Below are 14,190 nucleotides of genomic sequence, written 5' to 3'. Positions count from 1 at the left end.
TTTTTGGGCACAATGGCAATAGGTAAAAGCCATGTGACATGGGTGAGAGGATATATAAAACCAACTCTCAACAATTTATCAATCTCTTCTTTGACTTGCTTTGCATAGTTGGGATTCATTTTGTATCTTCCTTGCACCACTAGGACAGCATCTTGCTTTAAATTGATCCTGCGTTGACAGAACTTAGGGTCTACTCCCTTCATATCAATATAATGCTAAGCAAATGTCTTTATACTCTGTCAGTAAGTTCTTTAGTGCCATTTTGAAAGGTGGAGAAAGACCTGTACTTACCAAAACTGTCTTGGGGTTGGCAGGGTCTCCAAGGTTCATCACTTCCAAGTCATTCTGTCGGACTCTGGCACTCTTCTGCATATGCTCCTCAAATTGAGTTTCAGCTTCTAGGATGGCCTGTGCAGCTGATTTCTAACTGTTCTCTTGTAGGTCGTCATCTGTGTCTGCATGATTGTCATTTGTCATTTTTGGTTAGTAGAATCTGCCTCCGACTACTTTCCGACAATGTTCTGTTTTACAGTGGCCGGCTATAGGTCGGGCTGTTGTATTTGTTGATTTGAGCATGTATACTGATCAATGATTTTGATTAAATCAAATTCAAATATGGGGGAAACAGTAGGATTTCTCCTAAGGAAAATCTCCTCCTCATCTTCCCCAAATTATGCTATCATGTTGATGCCCTCTACTTGTAGTGGCTGAACTTGTCTTGGGAAACTTCTCTTTGAAGAGAGATTCATCTTAAACTTCTTTTTGCCTTTCCTGATGGTTATTCTTTCTGATCCCCAGTCTTGTTTCACTTTGGCAGCTCTCAGCCATGGTCTACCCAATAACATGGAATAGGCACTATCTCTTTCCTCCATTCTGAGTACCACAAATGTGACAGTAAAGGATAATCCCATTATGCTAATTTCATGTCCTCTTAGTATGCCAACAGGTTGTATTCTTCTTTGATCAACCATTCTGAACTGAAATGGGACTAGTGCAAGTTCATTGCAACAAAATTTCTTAAATAGATCCTTAAAGAGGATGTTCACCCTTGACCCTCCATCTACCAATACTTTTGGTATCCTTTGCCTTTTATAATCCACATCTATGAGTGAGACTTGGTAATCCACATCTTCAATGGTGGATGTGTAAATCTCTGGTGTTTCATCTTCATCTTCACTTTCACTCTGAGGATGATCTTTTGTTTGAGAAATGTCCTTAGAATGCAAACTCTGACATAATTGGTTCTTGAATGCTAGAACAAGATTCAGAAGTTGATCCAATGTGATCTGAACTTTAGAGTCCAAAAGCTCTTCAAAGAAGAGTGTAGCATGTTCATATTTTGCCTTTTGCTGCATCTGACTTATGTTCTTCAATGTGTTGTCTGCAATTGGAATGGCTTGCTCCTCTTTGATTTCCGTCAGCTTGACCTGGGCACCTCTGTTTTCTGCTTTGCTGCGTCCGAGCTTGTTCTGACCAGGAACTCAGTTTTTTCTTTGGGAATATATTTCGGGCTGAAAGAAGCTTATCCTACTGTGTGTGTATATGGAGCCACCTAAGGGCGTGTTTTTTTGCGGATGTGCATATCACTCGGGAAAAAATGGTGTATAATGCGTGATCGACCATGCAAAGCATATCCGATGGTGACAATACTTTGCACGCACCTCAATGTAGTTGAAACGGACTTGCGTGCAAAGTGGATCCCCCATCCGATAAGTACTTGTTTAATTAACATACTTAGGACCGTGTTTTTTCATGGTTGTGCATGACACTAAGGCAAAAACGGTGTTTTATGCTTGATTGACAATCTAGCACGATTTCTTGTAAATAGGCGTAGCCAATTCGGCGAGGTGACGTTTTCTCCTTAAAGTTATCCGAAAAGGACCAAGATACTCGCCATGTAAGAAAGGAATGGAGAACTAGAGTCATTGGCTACTATCGGGTTGCTTGTAGTGCAATTTGATGACTCTGCTTACAATTTGATGGGGCTTGTCGCCTTGAATATTTGATAGTGTTGTTGTTGTCGATATATTTGTGGTTGGATTGTTGTTGTTAATGAAGCTCAAAAGAGCGTTTGGTGATGTTGTGCAGTCAAACGACTGTCCGCTCGTAATCCGATGACTGCTTGCAGGCTCACCTAGTCGATGTAGTGACTGAAGACTTTGACAGCAATGTCGCTTGTCGAACCGTGTATTGTACTTTGCTTGCCAAATAGTTGTTTGCTTGTGGTGTTTGTCGATGAGGGTGTTAGAATTATTGTTATAATTTAGCAGTGACCAATGTAATGTAATAAGTAGGTTAGGGGCACTTTTCCCTCATTTTAGAGGTTTTTTTCCCTAACCACAGTTAGTTTACTAACTACGGTTAGTGAAGGATAAGGTTTTGTCACTTAGACAAAACCTATCTCACTCTTCAGTTGTAACACACTCTTCTATTGCAACTATTGCTTTTAGCTCTCACTCTCCGACTCTCTTGCTCTCCTGCTCACACACTTTGCTCTCACTCTCCAACTCACATTTGGTATCAGAGCAGGTTGACCCTGCTCCCTGCTCCCTTGCTCGCAAGCTCTCTGCTCCAAGCTCAACAGCTCACTGCTCCGTACGACCTGCACGTACCATCGCTGCTCGCCGTACAAGCCCGTCGTCCGTACAGTCCTCCGTATAATCTGTACAGACTGTACTTTCTGCACCGCCGTACTCAACTCCTACGCCGTACCATCTCCTGCACCGTACAGCTCCTGCCGCCAGGTCCGTCTGTACATCGCCATACAGCCCGTCGCCCGTACAACTCGCCAGTCCGTACACCTACAACCAGCCCGTACAACCGTACATCCGTACCTTCGACGTACAACCGTACCTTCGCCGCCATACCTGCGCCGTACAGATCTGCATCGATTGTTCCGTACATCCGTACAGTCCGTACATTGTACGGATTTTGTACTGTTAGTTCCGTACAGTTAGTTCCGTACAATCTGAAGACGTTGTACTTTCTGCAGATTTTTTCTTTGCAAGTGGACTCTGGAAGGTGTTTCGTGATAGGCATTTGCGCAGAGAGCCATTGTTTGGCTAATTTCTTGCAGAAAATTGGGGCTTTTGCAATTACACTGCAATTTTGCAGTGAAATTTGGGGATTTTGCAGGCAGAGAGCAATTTGTGCAACATTTGGGGCTTTTAGACCATTTGCCCCTTTCTGGTTGCAATTTTAAGCCACAAATTGGGGCTTTTGTGTTGGGAGAGCAATTTTGCACGTTTCAGTTCACACTGCCTTTCTGTAAGTGTTTTTGAAGCACTTTTGGCAAGTTTTGGGAGAGATTGGATGCTCTGGCAGATTTCTGACAGAGACATTAAAGAGATTTGAGTTGCATTTTCAGCCAATGTTTGGCTGTATTTTTTTGGAAATTGTGCACTCCATTCCCAGCAAGGGAATTCAGATTTGCAGTTGCTGTATTTTCTTTCTCAGACATGGCCCAGCAAAATCAGAATGATTTCTAGTTCAGTGGTCTCTCACAAGAGGATAAGCTGGATGGTACCAACTACTCCCTCTGGAGTTTTATGGTACGCAACATTCTGATTTCCCGTAATTTGCGGGACTATGTAAATGGGGATGAGATCCGGCCAGCAAATGTGGCACCTAATACCCCTCCCCAGCAAGGAGGAGGTAGAGGTCGTGCACAGGGTACAGCTGCAGTAGGACAAGTTATTGGTGCAGCTATACCTACCACTCCAGAGCAAAAGAGATGGGATTCACGTGATGCTTTAGCTTTGTCATGTATTTCTCTTTCAGTGAAAAGATTCATCATTCCGCATATCCGGTCGTGTAAGACCTCAAAGGCAACATGGGATATTTTGGAGAGCATGTATGCAGCTCGGAATGATGCCAGGGTGTCTTTTTTGAAAAGAGAATTGTCTCATACACATATGGAAGAGGGTGACTCCATGTCAGTGCACCTCACAAAGCGACAGGATTTACGAGAGCAATTGCTGAATATTGATGAGTCCTGATTCAGAGATGATTACCACTACTCTGAATTCTCTTCCTAAGTCTTATCTCAGCTTTCATACCTCGCTGAATTTGTCGTTGAGGGGGGGTGCAAATCCTCTCAATTTTCACGAGTTGATAGGACTTCTGTTGCAGGAAGAGCAAACCAGGAAAAACGTGGCTTCACGAGCAGGTGAACATGCCATGCTTTCAAAATTCAAGCCTAAAGTAAAGGGACAAGCAAAGACATCAACAAATCAGCCTTCCAGTGGTTCAGGACAGCCTTCTCAAAAAGCTAAGGGTGATGCAGGTAAGCCCAAGAAGAAGGGAATATGTCATTACTGCAAAAAGCCAAGTCACTACATCGGAGAATGCAAGAAAAGGCTTGCAAAAGAAAAGAAAAACAGCTCCGGTATGGCTGTTTGAGATTCAGCTCCTCATGCATCTGACAATGAGCAAGCTACAGCCAACTTTGTGGAGCACGACTATGCCTTCTTGTCTTGCATTTCAGACTCTCAGTTGGCTGCTCTGAATATTACAGCCACTTGTAATGATGACTCTTATGCTTTTCTGACATGCAGTTATAATTCTTCCAAGGATGCATCAGCTTTCAGTGTCAATGAGACACAAAATACATGGTATTTTGATAGCGGTGCCTCAAAGCATATCACTTCCAGGAAGTATCTTTTCACATCTCTGCATCCACCTCCTGTTGGTAAAAAGGTCACATGTGCCAACAACTCCTCCTATTCAGTTAATGGTACAGGAGTGAGCAGATATATGCACAGCCCAAAGACTATGCATTGGCAGGCTGTAAAACGCATCTTCCGTTATTTGCAAGGTACAAAGTCTTTTGGCTTGATGTTTCCCAAGGGGGGTGACTTGCAGATGCATGCCTACAGTGACTCAGATTGGACTGGAGACTATGACACTAGCAGTCCACAAGTGGCGATTGTTTCTAATTTGGGCAAAGCTTGTATTTCTTGGTTAAGCAAGAAACAGTCTACAGTGGCTACCTCCTCATGTGAAGCTGAGTACAGGGCAGCATTCACAGCGACAGTTGAATGTGTTTGGCTGCGTCGTTTATTTGCTGATCTTCATCTTTCATTGGAGGGTCCTTCTCCAATTCTCACTGATAGTCAGAGTGCTATTGCAGTGGCAAAGAAACCTGTGTTTCATGCTCGCACGAAGCACATTGAGGTTCACTATCACTACGTCAGAGAGAAGTTGCATGCAGGAAAGATCAGTATGATCTATGTGTCAACACATGACAATATTGCAGACATTTTCACCAAAGCACGTCACATGAAAAGTTTGAGGCATTTCGCAGTGCCCTGAACTTATCTCCTTTTGGTGATTGATCATTTCCTTGTACATGACATTGGCACTGCAAGGAGGTGTTAGAATTATTGTTATAATTTAGCAGTGACCAATGTAATGTAATAAGTAGGTTAGGGGCACTTTTCCCTCATTTTAGAGGTTTTTCCCCCTAACCACAGTTAGTTCACTAACTACGGTTAGTGAAGGATAAGGTTTTGTCACTTAGACAAAACCTATCTTACTCTTCAGTTGTAACACACTCTTCTATTGCAACTATTGCTTTCAGCTCTCACTCTCCGACTCTCTTGCTCTCCTGCTCACACACTTTGCTCTCACTCTCCAACTCACAGAGGGACGTTATCAAGTTGTTGCAAGCTTATATGGTCGGAATGGAGTTGGATTACAATCCACTTCCTGTTGAATGCTCAATCCGAGACACAACTTCGTAGACACCTCACTCGTCGCAGTGTGTTCACTTGTCCGGAGTATTGTGGCGGCTCTCCAACTTGTTCTTGTCGTGAGGAAGTCGCTTACAGAAGTCGTGAAGGATTTCCGAAAGTGGTCCGCCTTCAAGCGATCTCTGAATTACGTCGCTCGCTAAATCGGCTTGTATGCCGTCTCGTGCTTTGCTAGAAGTTGTCTTTGCGACAATACATTGTTGTTGTTTTGATTTTCTTGTGAGCTATTGCCTCTGCTGGTCGATTTGTGTTGTAGTCGTTGTAGATCATACGGTTCTCACTCTTATGCAAAATTGCTATGTAGCAGCAACCGGCAGTCAGAGCTCGAACGCAGATTAGGATCGCCAATAATGTTAGTGGAGTCTCCAAAAGACTGAAAAACACCTACACACATCCACTCCTAGCAATGGGAATGCCAGGGTCGGACTTAAATCTGAGTAATGTCGGAAAAGAAAGAGACGGTACAAATAGCCGAGACAATCGTTTGTAGAGTAGAAATATTGCATATAGTTTGTATTACAACAAATAGCAACAACTCTCTCCATGCAAGAGGTGATGACCAGCTTATAACAACATCCGATGGTATTCCAACCTCATTCGGATAGCAGTCAGAAAACAGACATAGTCCTTGAAATGATGTGGTGGATAAGGCCACTACTACATGCTGTTAGGGATAGTTATAACTGTCCCTACAATTACAAAAGTATCCACTACTTGCTATTGTAACACCCCCTTACTAGAGGTCTACTAACCCTCCTTGGTTGAGGTCCGCGTGGGTGGAGTCGTCATCCTCAACAGGTGTCGATTCCGGTTCTTGGCTTTTCAACCAGTGGCTCCTGCTCCTCCAGGTCTCGTTCTGCACAAGCAAACCATCCTGGTACACAGAACCATCCACGGTAGCACCCGTTGGCACCACCACCTTCAGTCACGTTCTCGCCTTCAAACTTGAGCAATCCAAACGCCACCACCTTCCAGTTTGCCCTCTCATAATGAGTGAATAACACCCCCTCTCCTCGACACATCTCGGCCCAATGCCAACACATCGATGGCGTTGCCCCAGTAGCTTGCATGATGAAACCCTCTGGCACAATCTAGTGTCAAATTCCAGTTCCTGGCTTTTCAACAAGTGGCTCCTGCTCCTCCAGGTCTAGTTCTGCACAAGCAAACCATCCTGGTACACAGGTCCATCCACGATAGCACCCGTTGGCACCACCACCTTCAATCACCTTCCCGCCTTCGAACTCAAGCAATCCAAACGCCCCACCTTCCAATTTTCCAACTCATAATGAGTGAACAACCTGGAATCTTCCAAGCACCAAGCTCTGAGGGTTTGTTTCCACCCATCCTTCCTTTAGCAAGGTCCGCAATAGAAGAACCATCTCGAGAAATGAAATCCCAAGAATATTTCCATATAACCTGGACCACGAACTCTCACTAAGCTCTCAGGAAGGCGCTCTTATGGCTTCTGTACACCTTGTCCATCACCTTCCAGCAATCTGTATTAAAATTTGAAGAAGAACCCACACTTCTCCTTCTGTCTTCAAGAAGGCCCATTCCTTCCAATCTCGCATTACCTGAGATATACAAAGAGCAGATTCTCTCCATAGCATGCTATAAAGGCTCAAATTTAGATTATCAAACACATACCAAATCGTCGTACTGCCTGTGTGCTTGCTTTGAAAGCAAACCATGCACCTCGTCGAGGCACATACAAATACCCTGTGCAATCCTGTACTGTCCCCTTCTGAATTACAACAACCATCTAAACATGAAACCCTAGGGCATGGGATCCATCCTCATGTCAATATCAACAGCCATGCACCTGGAAGATTCCAAGCACTCCATGATGTCCTTCACCTTCACAAAGGTCTCTAACTCCCCGTCGGCCCGCATCTCAATGTCAGACATCATCACTGTGGTATCTAGGTCGGCATCTTACCTTAGTAACACATGGAGATGTCACCAAGAATAGTTCTCCGATTGCCACATTAGCTTTGGCTTTTGTGTCACCATCTGAATCTAAGTCGGACTCCTTTTTGTTTTTCTGATCCGCCTTCTTCTTTCTACAATCCTTTGCAAAATGGCCTGGCATGTCGCAATAGAAGCACTGCTTCTGCTTCCTCTTCTTGGAAGTGTCCTCGTCATCTTCAAATTGATCCTTCTTGGGCTTGTCACCGTTAGACTTGCCCTTTCCTTTGCCAACATTATCCTTTGCCAGCAACACCTTATCATCGTTATAGTTGTTGTAGAGCTTCTCCCTAGCTTCTTCCTGGAGCAATAATGGCCCAACTCCTCAAAAGTTAGAGGTTTGGCCCTTTGTCCTAACGAAGCTTTTGAAACTCCGAGATAGCCTCCTTAGTACCATTAAGGACAACTGGCAGGAGTCCACCTTCTGACCAACCGATGCTAGTTGATCCCTCACCACCTTGACCTTCGTCAAGTAGTCATGTACCGATTCTCCTTCATCCATATCCAAGTTGTAGAGCTAATGCTGAAGAAGCAAGATCCAGGATGTGTTATCTATCTCGTACAGATCCTTCAGATGACCCACGCCTCTACTGATGTGTCGGTCATCTGGATGTGAGGAAGCACAGAGCCCGCTGTAGTCGCTAACATCAATGCCAGGGCATGGGCATCTGTATCTTCCTAAGCTTCGAGCTTCTATCCATCTACTGGTATGAGTATCCTCCCCTGGTTGTCCACCACATCCTCCGGCTTCGCCTCCATTCCTGTTGTCAATTTTCACAGGTTCCGAGCCACTAAATGACTCTGGATCATCACCTTCCAGATAGGATAGTAGTCCCATCCAGTTTCCCGGACTCTCCAAAGTTAGGGATGGTGAAAGAAAGAAATCCGGGGAAAGAATAAGTAGCCACATTAGATTGTTTCTTACTTGGCCAAGAAACGCAAGCATGTCCCAAAAAGAAACAATTACCACTTGTGGACTACCTAGTGTCATAATCTCCAGCCCAATCTGAGTCACTGTAAGCATGAATCTGCAAGTCACCCCCCCGGGGAAACATCAAGCCATAAGACTTTGTGCCTTGCAAGGCTAAAAGAATATATTTCCGTCCAAATTATGGACACAATACAAAGAGAGAGAGATCCAAAGTCCCACCAGAGCGTGGTCCTTTGATCTTACCACAAGGTACTTCTATTATCTGCCATATATCTCTAGAACACTGAGCCCACGTGCTTCACCTCGAGCGAATGTAGACTCTCCGTCCAAAGATCTCAGCTCCTTGCTGCCCTAGAAGACTGTCAAGGTCCAGCCCTTGATGAGCTCAGTCTGCCCTAGAAGACTGCCAAGGTCCAGCCCTTAATGAGCTCAGTCTGCAGCAACTCCTAGACTCCTCTGCCTCCTGGATGTAGACTTGAGGGTGTGTGAACAGATGCTCCTCTGATGGCTGACCTGCTGGATGTTGTTATGAGGCCCAAGTGCCTCTTTTTATAGGGGCTGAGCCCCCCCAAAACCAACCGACTGGAAACCTGTTCTGGCCGACTTTACTGCCCTAAAACCAGCCCCCACAGCTCCCCATATATGGGGCTGTGGGCTGCCCTGGTCTGTTTGCTGGCCGACTCAGCTGGCCAGGCGACCTAGCCCATTGGGCCCTATATAAGGGCAGGGTGTTTCCCTTTTAATCAGCCCCCCCCTCCCCCCCCCTTTGCTGTGGTACCTGGTTCATTGGATGCTGCTGCTAGGCCCTCCTGCAGGCCCTTAACCAGCTCCACTCTTATGCATTCTTACTAAATCATCTCACCTTCTAGTGCCTTCTAGGCGGATTGGGGGGGCGGGGGGGCACACCCTTGCTTGTGCCTATGTGTGTACATGCATCATCACCACCCATAGCACGAGCAAAATATTGGATAAACATATGTTCTCACGCCTACCTAAATATCCAGACACTAAGACCCACGTGCAGCTATTTATCTAATGTTCTCATTCCCAAGTTTGCTTCATAAATTTGGAAGCGAACAGAAAACCATAGTTACCACGGAACGGGAACGTGGAACGTTCCGGAAATTCAGGTGTCGGAACAGGAATGTTCCGGGAAGGGGGAACTGGAACTGGAATGCCACGTCATACATGACACGTCATTATATGACATAAAACTATGTTAGAAATGAAAGAAAATTACATTTTACAGCTTTAAAATTTCTATATAAGCTCTAAAATACTCATTTGAAACTTTCAAAGAGCAAAAAAAGGACGTTCCAGGGCCGTTCTGGGGCCGGCCTGCTTCCTGGAACAGCATTCCAGACGTTCCAGATGTCGGAGTGCCACTCCCTGGTAACTATGCTACTGAAAAGTAGTCGATACTCTCTTCAACCAAGCTACAGTTGCTTGTGAAGATGATAATATTTCAAATTAGCCTCTCCCAAACTCAAAACGCTTCGAAAGGTAACTGATAGGGGAAATGTGCTGCTTAAACACAAAAGACTCACAGCGCGCACAACTGTATCTCAATCTTCAATTGGTGTCTTTTTTTATTCTTCCCCATGTACTTGCTATGCCTCCTTTGATTTCAGCACTCACATTAAAACTTGAGCTCAATTGCAGCGAGTTACAAAGCACCATAATTATGAATCCCTTGTTAGAAATGACCCAACAGAGGGTACACACAGTGGAAGACTGATAGAATTGCCCAGGAGCTCACACAGTGTGGTGTGAGGTGTGGAATCACAAACTTCTTAACTTAATGTGCATAGAATAGATGTGCAAACTAGACAATGAACCTAGACTCATTCGATGATATAGGAGTCAGGGCAACATAATATATTTCTGTCCAAAGCTATGGACACAATACAAAAGAGAGAGATCCAAAGTCCCACCAATGGTGTGGTCCTCTAATCTTACCACAAGGTCCTTCTCCTCTCTGCCAGTTATCACTAGACTCGAGTCCGCATGCTCCACCTCAAGCATAAGTAGACTTTCCATCCAAAGATCCAAACACCTTGCTCGCCCTAGAAGACAGCCAAGGTCCAGCTCTAGATTAACTGTCTGCAGCAACTCCTAGTCTCCTCTGCCTCTTGGATGTAGGCCAGCTGCTCCTGCTGCTCCTCTGATGGCTGAGCTGTTGAATGATCAATGAGGCCCAGAGCCTCTCCTTTTATAGGCCCAAGGCCTTGCTGAAAAAACCGACCAGGAGGTGGAGATCTCGCCAACCCACTCAGCCCCTCCTTGACCGACTTTACTACCTCAAAATGCCCCTTTTGAGGATCTCTTTTCCAGGGCCTTTGGCTCACACTCCAAGGGCTTTAGCCCTCCTTCCAAGGCAGGGTCCCAGCCCCTTCTGTCTGCCTATATAACACTTGGTTGGCTGGCTCCAACCAGCCCAACCATCCCCTCAAAGATGGCCGACCCTCCAGCTGGTACACCCGCCTCTGCTGCGCCCCTTTCCGGCACCCTGTCCTGCCCACACATGTGTGCCTTTGCTGCGCCACATGCTGCCTCAGTCCACCCTCCTGTGCGCCTCTGTTAGGGGCCTGTTTCAGCCCGTACAGACAGTCCTTGAAGCGCCTCTGCCAGGCTGCTGTGCTGCCCACATGGCAGCTCGTGCTGCCCATGTGGCAGCCCCTTTTGGCTGTCCTTTCCCTGTGAGGTGCTGCCCGTGTGGCAGTCCCCTCCCTTACCTTTTCTTTTGGGCACATGCCCTACGTCTCCCTGCCCCATGCTCTCCTACACATCAATGGAGCCACTGGATTAACACAGCCATCCCAGTCCACTTCTCAGAATAGAATATTATTCATGATTGTTACATAGCAGTTTCGGGCTACGCTCCCAAGAACTCCATTGCATCCTAGCATTGCAAGACTGGTTGTTTTGTGCTGGCTATCTTCTTCCATCGCCTCTACTGCGTTGTCCTTGATTACAATGAATGCATACTTGTGCATACAAAAAGAGCAACTCAATCAACTTTCAGAATGCCTTCAATCATGAAACTGTATAGTCTTGATTACTCAAAATAGCAATTTCTCATTTTGTTCATTCCTAAACCTGATTCTGGTCAAGTGACCCTCAACTGTACTGCATATGTGTTAAAGAGGAGTAAATCTAATTTCAAAATCCTTCAATTGTAAAAGAGCAATCTATACTATACAAAGATATCAAATTCCTAGTTGGTTGTTTTTCTAAATTTCATTGAGGCCACCGCTCAAAAGGATTGACCAGAAGCACAGGTACCCTGATTATCAGGACCAACAAAAGAATACAACAGATCGATGATTTCCCTGGGTCGAGGATATAGCCTGAAGCTGTTAATTTGTCCAAATAAAGAAGCAGGATATAAATCAACTCAATAACAAAACTAGCTTTGGCAAAATTAACCATGGAGAGTTAATGAAAGCACCCTACCTCAAGTCAACTGTACCAGGTGGTGCAACCGCATGAAGAGAACCCAGCTCAGTTGCAGTGAGATCATAATCTGGATTCTGGTCCTCCCTACGCTCCTTAGCTCGGTCTCGATATTTGGGGAGGTCCAGCTCTTCTTTCTTTTCTTCCCTGCAAAAATTATCAGAGCATAGAGCGAAGTTTAGTATCCTTATATACATATACCGAACTCTCTGATCATTTCCTACACATAATGCACCCGTTTACTGCCAGTTCCCAATGGATCCACAGATAGATTGGTATGTATGTTTCTCAATGTGAGGATAAGAATCATTTTTCTGGAGACATAGCCTTGGGCTAATTATGTTTATCAGGAGAGGAGCTGTACCAGCTAAGAGTTTTACATGGACCATTACAACTCAGTAATGTGTAGTAAACAGTATCTTCCTCGTGTTGGCTAGCTTAAATCACAGCATTGCTGCTGAGGTTCAGCTAGAGCACCATACATACAGCTTTGTTTTCATGCATCTGGGCAGAAGACTGGTAAAACGGGGCAGAAGACTGGTAAAACGGGAAGAAGACTGAGGTTCAGCTAAAGTACCATACATACAGCTTTTTTTTCATGCATCTGGGCAGAAGACTACATATGCATTTGCCTGCATGCAGGCATGCATGGACACACGTCTGCACCTCTGCATGTGTGCACGTGCACACCTTCATGGAAAGAAATGCACTGTCAAAACTGCTATGAAAGCCACTATTACTTATAGGACGAAAGTATGTGGTAGGACCAATTTCTCAAGAATATAAAATGAAGCCTCTCATAGTTAGGTCACATGTGAAGGTGATGTTTCCTCAGATATGGACCAATAAACACAGGCAGTCTCCTTCTAAAAGGGAACACTTTCCAAATCTTAGAGAGATTTGCAATTATACAAAAAGACCAGTCAACTTGACCATTCTTCCGTTAAGCCCCTTCGTGCATTCACCTTTTTAGATTGTCAAAGCTGTGGCAACCTGAACATACAATATAGCAATACATTCATGCTATATTTAGACATTTTATTTCCTTTATTAAAGTAGAACATTAGTGGGGATGCCTATACAGGAGCTCTCACCAAAATTTCAAGGCATGCATGTGAGGCTACAAACACAAACGGGAAGTATATGGTCAGAAAGAGCCAAAAATCAACTGAAAAAACTAGCAACGAGAATTCTGATCTCCAGGCACCTTGTCAATGGCTTCTCTAATACTCACTCTTTTGGTTTGAGACGAAACTTCTTCTGATTGCGCTTGTCACCTTCCCCTTCCTCATCATCCACTTTTTTCAAACGGCTGCAGGAAGATGAGTGTCATGTCAATAGCCTTGTAATTTAGGTTTATAGATGACAATTCCATAGCAGACATCGTAAAACAACCCAATTACGTGATAAACAGAAAAGCTGATAAAGACTATGAAATGCCCCTTGAGAATTTGATGTCTGTATTTCAACCATGTTAGTCTTTACCACATCAAAGGAACAAATGGGTACACAGACGGAAAGATTTCCTACCTTAAAGCATCATACAAAAGATAAATTCAGCCTCCCTACCACCCAATATCACCCATTGATAACTGTCAAACGTCTCTTTAAGATGACTGTAAAGACTCTTAAACCACAGACAGCACTCAGAGTTTCAAACTTTTTTATTTGCAAATAGGAATGGTGCCTCGGATATGCAATTGACTACCATGCCCCATAGTTTCAAAATTGACCTTGGCTACCATGCTCCATGACCAAGGTTCTCCCTTCCATAAGGATAGTTGACACCAAGGTCACTTTTAAAACTGATCTTCATGACCAATACTCCATGGCTAAGGTTCTTCTATCCTTCCTCACCATGGCTCACCGTCGCATGAGGATGGGTGCCATGAAGGTCGGTTTTAAAATCAACCTTCCTCACTATGGCGCACCGTTGCATGAGGGCAAGTGCCATGAAGGTCTGTTTTAAAACCAATCTTGTTGGCTACCATACTTCTTAACCTTTCCATCCAACCATCTTTAAAACCCCAGACAAGTGTTGCATCAGCTTTTGGAAGAGATCATGCCCACTAATGTATGTTA

At 44.6% G+C, this 14,190-nt stretch overlaps 1 protein-coding gene across 1 annotated transcript in view; it reads right to left on the bottom strand.

Annotated features, from left to right (window-relative positions):
* SMU2 (RED family protein) overlaps nt 1–14,190 on the bottom strand; it is a 34,575-nt gene that overhangs the window by 16,409 nt on the left and 3,976 nt on the right. The window contains exons 2-3 of the mRNA XM_087392728.1: nt 13,343–13,420; nt 12,109–12,255 (exon numbers count right to left, since the gene is read on the bottom strand). Coding sequence (XP_087248854.1) covers nt 12,109–12,255; nt 13,343–13,420 — 225 coding nt within the window. The remainder of the gene's footprint in view (nt 1–12,108; nt 12,256–13,342; nt 13,421–14,190) is intronic.

The sequence above is a fragment of the Dipteris shenzhenensis genome, chromosome 21, assembly GCF_047967505.1.
Source record: "Dipteris shenzhenensis isolate YYH24624 ecotype China chromosome 21, Dip_SZ_1.0, whole genome shotgun sequence".
NCBI lineage: Eukaryota > Viridiplantae > Streptophyta > Polypodiopsida > Gleicheniales > Dipteridaceae > Dipteris > Dipteris shenzhenensis.
Note: the sequence above shows the minus strand (reverse complement) of the source record. Positions and strands in the feature narration are given on the sequence as shown.